This window comes from Myxocyprinus asiaticus, chromosome 19, assembly GCF_019703515.2.
Source record: "Myxocyprinus asiaticus isolate MX2 ecotype Aquarium Trade chromosome 19, UBuf_Myxa_2, whole genome shotgun sequence".
Lineage (NCBI taxonomy): Eukaryota > Metazoa > Chordata > Actinopteri > Cypriniformes > Catostomidae > Myxocyprinus > Myxocyprinus asiaticus.
The window spans coordinates 20,743,044-20,757,421 of record NC_059362.1 but is presented as its reverse complement, the minus strand read 5'-3'; the positions used below and the strand labels follow the sequence as shown (position 1 = coordinate 20,757,421).

Here is a 14,378-nt window from a genome sequence, read left to right as displayed (position 1 = left end):
GGCAAATCGCATTCATTGTGTATATTGCCACCTACTGGGCAGAGAGGAGAATTTATAGTAATAAAAAGACTTTAATATTGATCTGTTTCTTACCCACACCTATCATATCTTTTCAGAACCCATGGATTTAACCACTGGAGTCATATGGATTACTTTTATGCTGCCTTTATGTACTGTTTTGACCTTCAAAGTTCTGGCCACCATTGACTTGCATTGTATGGACATACAGAGCTGAGATATTCTTCTAAAAATCTTCATTTGTGTTCTGCTGTAGAAAGAAAATCATACATGTCTGGGATGGCATGAGGGTGAGTAAATGATGAGAGAATTCGCATTTTTGGGTGAAATAACCCTTTAACATCTCACTTTTGCTGTTGTCTGCTTTTGAATGCTTTTGAATGCTATTGAATGGCACACTTTGCTTTTACGTATTGATACATTTACAACACATAGGTTTAAGTCTATGTTTGTTCACCTGTTTCCACTACAAGTGTGTTATTGATATCATATAGGTCAGTCCAGAATGTTCTGAGCATGGCCTTGAAAACCAAACCAGGTCCAGATTGCACATGCTGCATGGTCTTGTGGCTGATAAGATCCCGAGGCGGCAGCTGGGCAGAGGCTGAGCTGTTCGTGAGGGTACGCCCGGCTCAGTTTACAGTGACAGCTGGCCTGCTGATGGTGGGGGAAAAGGGAGCGGCCAAGGAGGGAGGTTGGTTCTGAATGGGACAGTGTAAGAGAACTACATGTTGTCTAAGGCCTGGGGATAACGTTTGCAGAGACCTGGAGTAAAACATCCCTGAGGGTTGGTGTGCGGTGTTGTGAAAGCTTAAGTCTCATGGATGATGTGTAGCTTATGGGATAGAATTGGATAGAGTGGGATTGCCATTTAAATATGAAAATATGTGTACAGTCTCAGTAACAGCAATTCACACAGTGAATAAAAATATAAAACTTTGCAAAAGATTTATGTTTTTTATTTTAACTCTTTCTCTTTTCATCTCTATTTTTTCTATATGTTTTCCCAGTCCTCATCTCTGGAACATGGAAAAATGGAAAAACCCTTTAACTCTGAGCTTTTGGGTGTCCGGTCGTGGCCTGGATACTAATACTCTTGGCTTTACAAGAGATTTCCTGAACCTGCTGGTCCACTCTGTCCATAAGATGCGGAAAATGCCTCTTGGTTCAAATCCACATTGTTTATTTTGAACGGTTATTACTATTTGTGATTATGTTTTCTCATGAGCTCTTATTAGGTAACAGAAAAATATTTGTTTTGGAGCAAGCTCATAGATCATTTTTGACATGTCCCTGAACTGTAGTCCTCAGCGCTCAGTGTTTCCAGAAATAGCTGTTCACCTCATGGCCAAATTTATTGACCACAAATCAACATGTACCTTTATTACCTGCCTTGACAGTGAAGATTTTGTCACTGCAATGTGCCTTTTCATCTGGGAATGATAAGGCACATTGCTAGAAATCCTACATTTACTGTGCATTATCACAGTGAGAATCAATGGGTTCATCCAAAAGCTGAACAATGTTGCTTTCAGAGGCTTTATATGGAGTTAGGATGAAAATAAGGTGCATTTCGAACTGTTCTGAGACTAGTGCAGACAGACAGCACACTGGATGTTAAGTCATTCGCTAAATGGAGTTAATTAACAGAGGTTCGGGAGGAGCATGTTAATTTTAATCTGAAAATAACGGCCTGCGAGTAGGAGTACATAAGCCACTGCTTACCTGCTTCCTGTGACAATTCTCCTGACATCTCTTCCCCACCACATCTCCACCTGTTCTCTAGATTCAACATTTATCTAAATAAGTAAAGTCTGTGGGGTAATCAGGACTCGAGCCGAGTCTCGAGCTCCGAGCCCTCCAGTATATGGACAGCAAGCCAAATGTGTTTACCTCTTCTATACAAGATTATATTAACATACGAGCTACTGAAATAGGGAACAATGGAGTGTCCTATAACTTTCCTGTGCAGAAAAATGCATTCACTCCTAAAATCGTTTGGACCTTTCAACATGTTTGGGAGACATGGGACAATGATAATCAGTATTTAGATTTAGAATTTATAATGCATAATTTTGTTTTTACATAGTTGCTAGTGACTGGATGATTCTGGCCATTACTTGTATCAGAATTCTGTATTGTCTGTAACTTCTCAAAAACATTAATAAACAACACTCGTGGAAATATAATAAACAATTCAATAAACAGTTTGATTAAAAAAAATCACAGAGTAGTCCTCTGCTGTCCATATATGTTGCCATCAATTTTTAGGAACACTATTTGCTCCAGAATGAAATATATATATATATATATATATATATATATATATATATATATATATATATATATATATATATATATTTTTTTTTTTTTTTTTTTTTTTTTTTTGCATGTTTATTGGGTGTTACTAGTTACAAATAAAAATTTTACACTTATTTCTACACTTTTTAAGAATGCACACTGAGCTTCAGATTTATAGTTTAATTCAGATTTATACATTTAAAGCTGCAAATCCACTAAATCATTCAAAAATCTTGCTGTGAGGAACAATCTAATTCATTACAAACCAAGGCAGACCTCTTGAGTCCAGACCAGGATTTTAATGCAGCTTGTGATAAGGCTCCACTGGAAGTGTTATTAAGATCCAGGTTGAGAAAATTACATTTTGATCTGATTTTTCTTTCCTCTGGTGAGAGTAAATTCATGCAGTGGCTGAAGCCTCATCCTCACAGTTGCATGTCCACACAGCTGGGTTGATTTCGACTCTGTTTGGCAAATGCTCCACGTGTTTCACAGTCACAGACATATGGCTTCATATTGCATGAGTGTGGAAATTTTAGCTAAAGGTAAAGAAACACAACTTTGACTTTTGAAAGTAGGACTGTCAGTGTACAGACTTGCGTATCCAAAGCTTTACTTTCTTGCAAAATAGAGACGTTTCCACAAATTGTAGGTTATTAAGGTAAATACTACTGAAGATTTGAGGGTTTTTTTCATTTTACAGTGAGCCCTCCACAATTGTCTGAGCTGCCTGATACTTTCCAAACATGTAAAGTCATATTTGCATATGTAATAAAATTAAGTCCTTGCTTCAGAATTTGAAAACAGAATTTAAAATCATTATGTCTATGGAGAGTCCTCATAAGGATAGCCGCACCAACATGTGTGTGTGTGTGTGTGTGTGTGTGTGTGTGTGTGTGTGTCCTAAAAGCAGGAGTCTGTAAAACATATTTCAACAAACCTGTTTACTGGCATCTGTACAATATGTATATTGATTGAGCGCAAAACCTCTTTTCTAATTTCTAATTTAATCAGAACTTTCTTTCTTTCTTTCTTTCTTTCTTTCTTTCTCTCTCACACATATACACACTTACAGACATGCAAGCTTATTTGCCCTTGAAGAAATAAGTGAAGGAAATAGATTAAGCTTTTATTGGGTCCTATCTATCATCTGAAAGTGCAGCGGGGAGCTTGGGTTACATGTGTACACATTATTTCCTAAATCGGATCCTTAAGATGCTTTTTTTTTTCTCTTCAAAGGTGAATTGTGATGACCTGCTGGCAATCTTTATAGATGAGGTCGATAACTCTTAAAGGTGCACTTAGTAATTTTTCATTATTAAGATGTTTTACTCTTAAAGAAATTAATGGTAATTTTGAAACATGTGTATAAAATCATGATCACTCTAATCATATAAATAACCTTATAAAAGCTGTCTTATTCTACTGTCTCATGGAGGCTACCATGTTTGGATCACATGACCAGTCGAATATTACTCGCTTAATCTCAGTAACCTTTTATTGGACACCTTCACTCATGAATTAAATTAATCATGACTGATTGTGATTAGTGAATTTCCACAATGGCATATTTAACTAAAAACTATTGCGTTTGAATGATGCTGCATCCACACAGCTAGGTGGCACTGTTAGTCCAAGACAGCATTAATAAAACTTCTTTAAAGGCCATAATGTGACAAAAATGAATGACTGTTATATCACTTAAACATGTATGCATGGGTGTCCACAAAGGAATAGCAAGCAAAAGGCAAAATTGAGTAGCTGACTGAAATCGAGTGTCTTAGACTATGACAGATGGATTTGGCTCAACTATTTTATAATCCACATTTGACTGGACAATCAAAAAACTTTAAAGAACAAAGTTCAAAGTTTGTATAGTACTTACTGCATTTTGGCTTTGTAGTGCACTATTTGTAGGCAAAATGGGTGGCGTACATTGGATACACTGGAAAACTACTCTCAGTTAATAGTCTAGACATAGAAGTATCCACTAAAGCTTTGGTTCGGTTTCAGACACCATATGGCGCAATTAAGAACCACAATCAAAAAGCACATTGGATGGATATCAAGCATGGTCTGCTCTAATGCCGCAAAAGAAGAAACATACAGTACAGTCAATTCCTCAAATCAATATAACTATATATGAATATGAAGGTGTATTAGAGATGGCTTGTAAATCTGCAGTGTCTATTTTTATGTCCGTGTTATGGTGCATGTGTTCCCTAGGGTTTTTTATAGAGCATGATGAATGATGTGCTATTCACAGTTTGAGGCCTGACTTGTTCATCTGCCAATATAGTAACTCAGTAGCCCAGTCGTTGACATTTACATTGCAGGGCTGTGATAGCAAAGCAGGTGTTGTGTTTTAGTTTTTTATCTTAATTGTAAGTTTTTTTTGTTTGTTTGTTTTTTGTTTTGTTTTTGTAGTCACAAATATTATTTATTATTATTTATTTAAATTATATTTTTTTCACTTTTTACCCAGTGCATATGTAATGGGAGCCAGCAGGGCTGGTTACATATACATACATGCAAGAATTTCTCTGTTGTGTTTTGGCTGATGTCACACACACACAGTCTTGTTACCACATGTTGCAGTTATTACAATGCAGCATTGCTAACCTTTCTATTTCTCCCCAACAGTGTGGATGCAGCATCAAGCAAAGCACTTGTTCGCTTAGTGGTGCCTTTCTAGAAATACCTGTTCACAGTCAGCCATGATTACTTTATTTTTGTGAGTTGTTACAACATGCTGAGGTGATGCACTCAATGTAGAATAAACTAGTTTAGCATCAAGCAAGCACAAATTATTAATTGCCATTTTGTCTGTGCACATCTGAAGACCGTAAATAGGTTTGGTCTCCTGTGTACAATTTTAAATTAAGGGAAACAAAACTCACAGAGCAGCTTTTCTTGAGCTGCAGTGACATCTAGTGCTCTCTATGTAATATCTATCTATCCATTAATGTTATTATTATTATTCATTGTATAGCATGGATATCAGTAATTATTTCAGCTATCATGAGAAAGGTCTATAGGGCCATAATTATTTACTTATTATATTATATTTCATAAATTGTTAATAGGACATGTAACAATGGCTGTGACCCAATAATGACTAACATATCCCTTTCTTACTAAAGGGCATATTACTGTAACACCTGTGTTCAGACAACTTTACAGCCAACAAACCTGTATGACTTTCTTCCATGGAACATAAAAGTATGCACTTACAAAGAATGGGGACTGGAGATGTCAAGCTTCAAATAGGATGCAACAGCACCATAAAAACAATAAAAGTAGTTCATTCGACTGTGTGTTGACTTTGACTTTGTGTGAGGAACAGACTGAAATCTAAGTCATTAACGACGTTATTCACTGAAAATCTTGACATTCTCCACTGCACTCCGTTGGCGTGTTCATGAGAGGAATAACGATATCTGATTCGTGAACAAATCTATGAGGCACTGCATAGGGTGTAAATCAAATATGTATATGAAACACTTGCATACGCATATGTAAATTACTCACATGTAGGTTACATATATACTGTGGAATGCTCAAACAAATACATATGAAATGCTTGCAATCACAAATGTGACACACAGACCGACTGATACACCTAGATTACACACACAAACATACAAACTAGACATATAGGGTATACATTTACTTATAAATGCTCACGCATACATAAAAACTCTCTTTATCTCATGATATAAAATAATCTCTGGTAAATGTCTGTATCTGAAATGTTATTAGCTCTTTTACCTGTAAGGCAGGACTTTCTTTTGTACACCTGCCATATTTGGTGTTACAATTTCTCCCATTCATGTTCTTAAAAGTGCTCCATCTCAGGGCTAAATAGGTTAAACTCACTATGAAACATTACACGACACTGCTCTCTCCTGGACAACTATGCAAAGCACTACTGCAAGATGTAACAGGGTTTCTACCTCATATATTCATGATTCCCATGTGTACAGCGTGAATTTGGCCAAAAACAGCCTTGAATAAAATATACACCGTTGGTGAAACCAGTCTTTTTATTGAGTTACAACATGTATTGTGTGACGAGACATTGTATGCAAATCTCGTTTTGAAACCTTAAGGGATAGCTCACATAAAAATGAAAATTCTCTCATCATTTACTCACCTTCATGACATCCCAGATGTGTTTGACTTTCTTTCTTCTGCTGAACTCAAACAAAGATTTTTAGAAGAATAGGCTTTTTCAGCTCTGTTGGTCTGTACATTGCAAGTGAATGGGTACCAAAATTTGTAAAGTTCCAAAAAGCACATAAAGGCAGCATAAAACTAATTCATAAGACTCCAGTAATTAAATCTATATTTTCAGAGGGTATATGATAGGTTTGGGCTAGAAACAGATCAATATACAGTACTTTTTCACTATAAATTCTCCTCCCTGCCCAGTGGGTGGCGATATGCATGAAGAATGTGAATTGCCAAAAACAAAACAAGAATGTGAAAGTGAAAGTGGAGATTTATAGTAGAAAAGGGATTAAATGTCGATCAGTTTCTCACCAACACCTATTATTTCGCTTCTGACGATATGGATTTAACCACTGGAGTCATTTGGATTACTTTTTTGCTGCCTTTATGTGCTTTTTGGAGCTTCGAAATTTTGGACACCATTCACTTGCATTGTGAGGACCTACATAGCTGAAAAATTCTTCTAAAAATCGTTTGTGTTCAGCAGAAGAAACTAGAAAGTCATACACATCTGGGATGGCATAAGGATCAATTAATTCTTTTTTGGGTGTACTATCCCTTTAATGTTTCGTTGTTATATTGGGCGTATTTTGGAGTCTAGTCCGTACATGTAATTGATTCGGCATGAATTAATTTTCATGTTCTCCGTTGCTAAGGTAAGCGCAGAGTCTCAGGTGTGTCTAATCACCAGCTTTGTCTTTGCGAAGGTCGCATTGTTTGAATACTTTCTATAGAAGATGACGGCATAGAGTCGGAATGAGGCATGTACTCATCATGCGAGTCTGACGGTGTACTTTAAATGTACGGCTCATACTACTAAACGCACACAGAGAGAAAGAGAAAGATGGGTCCTACTGATGGTTTCTTGAAAAGGACGGGAGTTCGCACTCAGCTGTCGTTTGCCGCTTTTGGTTGTTCTAGTTTTTATACTTGTAACTGACAACGCGTAGAGACTTGTTTGATGTTTCCACGTATTTTGTTTTGTAGAAACATAATAGAGCGCAGCTATATTTGGGCACTATATAATTATCTTGAATTGAAATCTCAACTGGATCGTCGTTTTGACCTTTATTATTAGTTCATTTAAATAAAACTGTACAGATTTGCTACTTTTTGACTACTGAATATTGGAGATACAATATGAAATTCAATGGGTACTTGAGGCTACGTATCGGGGAGTCGGTGGGTTTGAAACCAACAATTTCTTCAACTCGTCACACCTTACAAAGGAAAGTCCATCTGGATCCTTACATAGTTGTGAAAGTAGACAGTGTGAAAGTTGGACAGACTGCTACACATTCGAAGACAAACAAACCGAACTTCAATGAGGAATTCTGCCCATACATATCCAATGGGAAAGAGCTGGAAGTGGCTGTTTTCCACAGCACCCCAATAGGATATGATGATTTTGTGGCCAATTACAGAATCCAGCTTGACGAGTTAATAAAGTCATCAAATACAAGACAAACATTTGAGGGATGGGTGAGTTTTTACTCTATGTAATGGAATTATGGTTATACATAAGGCATTATATAGTGTTGCTGAGTTTTATAGATTTTTAAATTAATGCAGAGGTGTTATTTTGGTTATTTTAGACATTTACATTCAGTATCCTACTGTGTGAGATAACTTTGCGGATAAAATAGTGACATGCGTATGAGAGATGTGGAAACCGTCAATTGCACAAGAACCTCCTTTTTTATTTTCTTATAATGCTGTATTTCATGCATGTCTCTCACTGTTCATGTTTGAGGGTCCTGTCTCTTTCATTTGTGCATTAACTAGGTTGTGCACAAAAAAACAAAAAAAAAAACACATGCTGCACCCCATCATGCATTACGGAAACTCTGAGCCTTACCTGCTGTTAGATCTTTGGCTATATGTTGCACTGTGATGTGTGGTTTGCATTTCCTTCAGTCCAAGCACTAAAATGTAGTTTCTAACTGGCTCAACTTGCAAAGGCCTTTGTAAAAAATAAAATAATATATATATATATTTGTAGCCTATTTGGAAATCTGATTATATAGTTTGTGGTAACACTTTACAATAAGGTTCCATTCGTTAACATTAGATAATGCATTAGGAGTCATTAACTAACAATAAACAATATATATTTTTACAGCATTTATTCATCTATGTTTATGTTAGTAAACAAAAGTAAAATTGGACATAATTCATGCAGTTCATAGTGCATTAACTAATGTTAACATGTATAACTTTTGTATTTAAAAATGTATTACTACATATTGAAATAAACATTAACCAAGATTAATAAATGCTGTAAAGCTATTGTTCATTATTAGTTCATGTTAACTAATGTTGTTAACTAATGTTAACAAATGGAACCTTATTGTAAAGTGTTACCGAGTTTGTTTTGTCTAAAGATGCTGGCAGTACAGCCCACCATGATGGTGCGGGTCTATACAGTTATTGTGTTTAATTCTAAAACAGCATGCTTAAAATTACACATGGATTAGGAATCCATAAATATTTATAAAACTTTTGCTTAAAAAAAAAAAAAAAAAAAAAAGATAATCTGCAATTGTTTCCTCAAGGATCTATTTCTACTTGATCTAACCCAGAAACTTACTTTTGTTGGTATAACATAGTTTATCAAGTTGATTTGATCAAATTAACATTTTGACTGGAATAAAACCAGTTAATTTAAATGTTACCATGTGAAACACATTTTTTAGGTTACCTGACAAAAATGTTTTTTACTGTGAATGCCTCATCTGGCTGGTGTAAGAGTTGAATATGTAATGAATATTCTGCATAAGTAGGCTTCAGTTTTAAATCATTTTTACTGTACATTTTACACTTAAATTTACATTAAGGTTACAGAAAATATGCAGGTAATTCTTTACTTATGCTTTGTTAGAACAGTAAGGAAAGCTGATGTGTATTTATGTTATGTAAATTGTATTACAGTACACTTGACCTGTGGATTATCTTTCAATATTAAAATTTTTCATGCCACGACTTACTAATACACATTTATAACAACACATTGAATAGCACAGATCAGAATTATTGTCAGTGGCAATGTTGAATTATACTGAACTAGTTTGCAAGGGTGATTCACTTTGTATTTGATATGTTGCTAAAAAAAATGGATTTCTCTCTTTGCCCCTTATATCTCCCATCAATCTTTCATTTTATGTCCTATACAGATAAAGTCCCCCATGTTTACTACAATATTTTTCTCCAGGACTTTAAGTATCTTGACATTATTTTCCTAACGGTTGTGTGGTTTGGCATGTGATTTCGAAGCAAGCTGTTAAACATGTGGCTGGTGCGGCTATCATTAACAGGCTTCACAGCTAAAATATTTGTCAAGAAAATACTAGTTATGTTTGCTTTCCTTATGAATTACATTCATGTTGCTTAGTCAACATAAAAGGATTGTCTTACTTGATCTGTTTTTGTTTTTTGTTTTTAACCTGTGCTTGTTGTGCTCTGTGGTGCGTGCTGTGGACTTGACTCCCTGAACCAGCTTGTCCTGATTTCCTTGTTTCTGGAATTCCTCCCACATTGCAACGCAAGCTAATTGAAAGGCAGAGAAAATGACTGAGATTGCAAGATAGGGTGTCTGAGACAGTGATAGAAGGCCAATGTAAAGAGATACACAGAGATGTGGCATTTTGTCTGAGTTAATGTGCCGCAGTTAAATTTGATGTTCTGTTGTACACAAAACATTTACTCGTACAGAAATTAATAAGAGTATCAGTGTTCTTTTGTGACCTCTCATGGTTTTCAAGTAACCACATCCTTCTTTCCACTCAAGCTAAAACAATCAATTTAGCTGATAGTATCATATAGAACATCAGAGTTATCAGCTTAGTGGACATGAAAGTCTGATGCTTCTTTTGAATTATTTTCAAATATTTTCTTGGGAGCTTTATCAGGGCCTCATTTTCCCAAAAGCATCGTGAGCATGGACAGATCTAGGGGGTGCTGGAGTGGGCTTTGCCCTCCCAAATTATCTCGATGCGCTAGACCCCCAACCCCCAACAGGGATACCCACGCGCAAAACTATCGTAACTTAAGAAGTACCAGTACTTGAAAATTGGAGATCATAGATCTACGAGTGGTGTGGAGTCACCGTAGAGCGCTTAATGGGGTCATGTCATGAGGAATAACATTTTCCTTTATATTTTGACATATAAGAGGTCAGTTTTACTATAAAAACATAATCTAAGTTTCAGAATTCAAAACTTTCTACCAATGCAAAAAAAAAAAAAAAAAAATTTTTTAAAGCAAGCTGGAAAAATGCCTCATTCTATATTTCTGTGGTTTCCTTACATCACTTGGGGGCTCATTAATTCATGTCCGCCTTTACAGCAACGACATCAACACCTGCTTTTACATCATCACACCCTTAGCCCCACCCACTGCTCAGTCAGGAGAGCAGGACAGATAGGCCTATTGTTCCTGCACATCAAAGGGGACTTACACAGGACACCTTCTTGTGCCCATCTTTGCTATATATAATTATTTTGTATATAAACATGCACTAGAAAGACGTCTTTGACTGTGTTGTTATGCATCTCGTGCTGCTTTTAAAAGACGTTGTGTCAAGTTATAGCTTTTAAAAGGAGACCCCTATTCTGTTTCATTTGAATTCAGCTATTCTTGTTGTTTTAAACATAAATACATCCTGGATGCGTTCTTGGGCCCATCTCCGCTATTTTTAATTGTTGGTCTATGCAAACATGCACTAAATGGACGTCTTTGGTCAATTTGATGCGTTTCCAGTGATGTGTGCCACGTTTAAAGAGCGGAACAAGTTCAACTTCTAAAAACTCGTCTCGTTCTGCTCCATTTCACTGCTGCCGCTAGCTGAGAGAACCGTATCCCGTCCTGTGTGCAAAAAGACATGGATGTCGCGGCTGTGAAGACCAGTGCCTCTCCTTTGGCCTCTGTTGAAGCATCCCAACATCAGACTGATGTTTTCCTAATAGCATCAGTGCAGGATTATGTGTGTGTGGTACCTGTTTCACCGTGGGTTATATCCATGCATTACAGCGTGGATTGCTTGGAAACAAAGAACTGTAATTTAAAGATTAAGGGCAGTTAAAAACACTGTTGGACCTGACAACAACACCGTAAGTGATCAGTTTCATTCATGAACATCTCATTTGATGATGACTGTTTGATATTTACGGTGCAGCTGGGCTTAAAGCTGCACTATGTAATATTTTTTGGTTAAAAATGAACAAATTGCCATTACTGATTGAGTACATCAACAATCAGCGTTCAGAATAATGTCCTTACCTTACCTCAGTTAACTACTGTATATGGTCATATGTGATTTTTAAACACCAAAAGGCTGCGATTAAAGACTGATGCTTCTGTTTCTCAATGTCTGTACTTGCTTCTCTCGTGTACTTCACCCACCTCCAAAAAAAGAAAATTGTTAAGAGGTTGTTGAATCTACATAATGCAGCACATCTCAAAACTCACATGGATGTGTTTAACGTCCTCATATCTTCTAAGTTCACTCTTTCAAGGTAGTTAGGCAAGATTTTCACAAGAACGCAAGAACAAGAATGTGTTCTTAGCATTGAGAAACACCCACCCTGTTGCTGTTCTATGCACACAATTGTGAAAGAAAAATACTGAAGATTCAAGCATGCAAGTTATTATACAAATCAAGAAACACAGCACAGTATAACAGATGACATAATTTCACCAGATGCGATACATTGTAAACTGGCAAATACACACTGACAATGCACATTCAGTGTCAAAATAAAAGCTCCAGGTGAAGGTGAAGTAAACAGGACAGAAATATATATACTGTAAATAAAATAAATCTAATCCTCAAAATAATAATGAAAAACCTGTATTATTATAAGAAACTTAAATGGGTACCACAGTAATAATTTAGTATTGTACAATATTCAGCTGGGTTCCAAAAAAAAAAGTCAAGTAGATTTTGCACACCTCTTTATTAAAAAAAAAAAAAAAATGTTTTAGTAAAAATATATAAATGTAAATAATGCTTTTTATTATGCTACTATGTATAATTGTACATCAAATATAAATATAAAAGTGCATATCAAAGAAAATTATTAATTCTCACTTGTGTTTACTTAGTGAATACCTGTGGGAAACATGCCTTCATTGTTTTTAAATAACATTTTTATTTAATGCCTTTAAAATAATTGGCTACAGTGGCTGTTTGAACAAAATTATGGTTTCTCTGATAAAAAAAAAAAAAAAACACTTTTAAGCCATTTCAGAGCTAAAAAAAATTATATTGAGATTTATATAATGGATAGCTCCGGTCCTTAATGCTGGTTGGTCAACAGCCGTGCTTTATTCATGATAAAGCACAGCTCTGGCCTCTTCACAGAACTTCTGTTTGAATCACTCCGCAGCACCCATGTATAGATGACAGTCATTCTGTTCTGTTTACTGCCAGGGAGTATATTTTCTGGTGGAAGAATGGGATTTAATGATTCAAAATATAAAATTTTAATGAATATTTATGTCCTTAATATTTTTATTATGTGCTAACTGTTTCATAAAAGCAATAAGTCACTTGAGGCTGTGCCATATTGTGAATATAGTCATGGCTGAAGGGGTTGCAGATACTCTGCTTTGCTTCGTGCCTAACAAGGCCCTTCAGTCATGACTTTATTCACATTATAGCATGGCCTGTAATGCCTTATTGCTTAAATATTTCTAATATCATCAATAGGCTGAAAAATATCTAGATATAATTTTTGTAGCCATATCGTCCAGCCCTACTATTAATATAAAATTAAATTCAGATGAAATGGGGATGTTATAATTAATGGGAAATTGTCCATCTTGGCTCATCTTCCCACCTTCCTCTTTTTCTACAACCCTTCTCATCTTCCTCTCTGACACCAAAGGGTGCTGTCACCTGCACCACAGCGTTGTTGTGCTGCACTGATGTCAGTATAATTTGGGGAGCATATATCTGCTTGATCAATTAATTTATGTACATGTTCTCTATGTAAGTGCCTCCATCATTCTGTTGGGCACTTGCAATAGGCCTACTGCCAGGATATTTTTGTATAGTCTTCACTGACCCTGAAGCTTTGTAATGTTAGCAGACTGGAGAAGGCAGGATCCAATTGCAGTTTTTTTTTTTTTAAATTAACTCAGAAAAAACACAGAACACTAGAGACAATGCAAAACTAGAACACAAAGTACATTACAGACTGAATTAACAGAACAAGAACCGACAATGTATAGAAAACACAGGGATTAAATGCACAGAGAACTAACGATGAAACGAGGGACACACTTGACACTAATGAACACAATGACCAATAAACAAAGACCATGAAAAAGAACTACAAAACCCATAAACAAAAGACAGACATGAAATGAACAATAAACATACATAGCGACCCCGGTAATCCTTTACAGAGTGCCCCAATCTAAGGAGCAGCTCCATAAGCTTCTTAAAACAAAAAAACAAAAAATAGTTAATGGGAGGAGCAGAAGGCGGAAGCCCAGCGGAGGGGGCGGAGACACAGGAGGCAAGGGTTCAGGTGGCAGAACTGCAGGTGGCAGAGGCTCCGGAGATGGAGCTGCAGGTGGCAAGGGTTCAGGTGGTGGAGCCACAGGAAGCAGATATGGCAGCTGTGGACACAGAGGGTTCAGAGATCAGAGCTGCTGGGGACTCAGAGAGCAAGGCACTAGGGGACTATGGAAGACTCGGAGCCTCAGGGAAATGTACAGGCTCGTTGACGGCCTCCGTGCTCAGGAGCGCTGGCAGCGACTGGGAAGCAGGAGCCCTTTTCGTCCTCTTCCGGACGGCCGGGAGCACTGCTGTGGGAACA

General features: G+C 36.5%; 1 protein-coding gene across 1 annotated transcript in view; it reads left to right on the top strand.

Annotated features, from left to right (window-relative positions):
• Positions 1-7,274: 7,274 nt before the first annotated feature.
• Positions 7,275-14,378, top strand: part of prkchb (protein kinase C, eta, b) — a 29,450-nt gene continuing 22,346 nt past the window's right edge. The window contains exon 1 of the mRNA XM_051644609.1: positions 7,275-8,034. Coding sequence (XP_051500569.1) covers positions 7,693-8,034 — 342 coding nt within the window. The 5' untranslated portion in view covers positions 7,275-7,692. The remainder of the gene's footprint in view (positions 8,035-14,378) is intronic.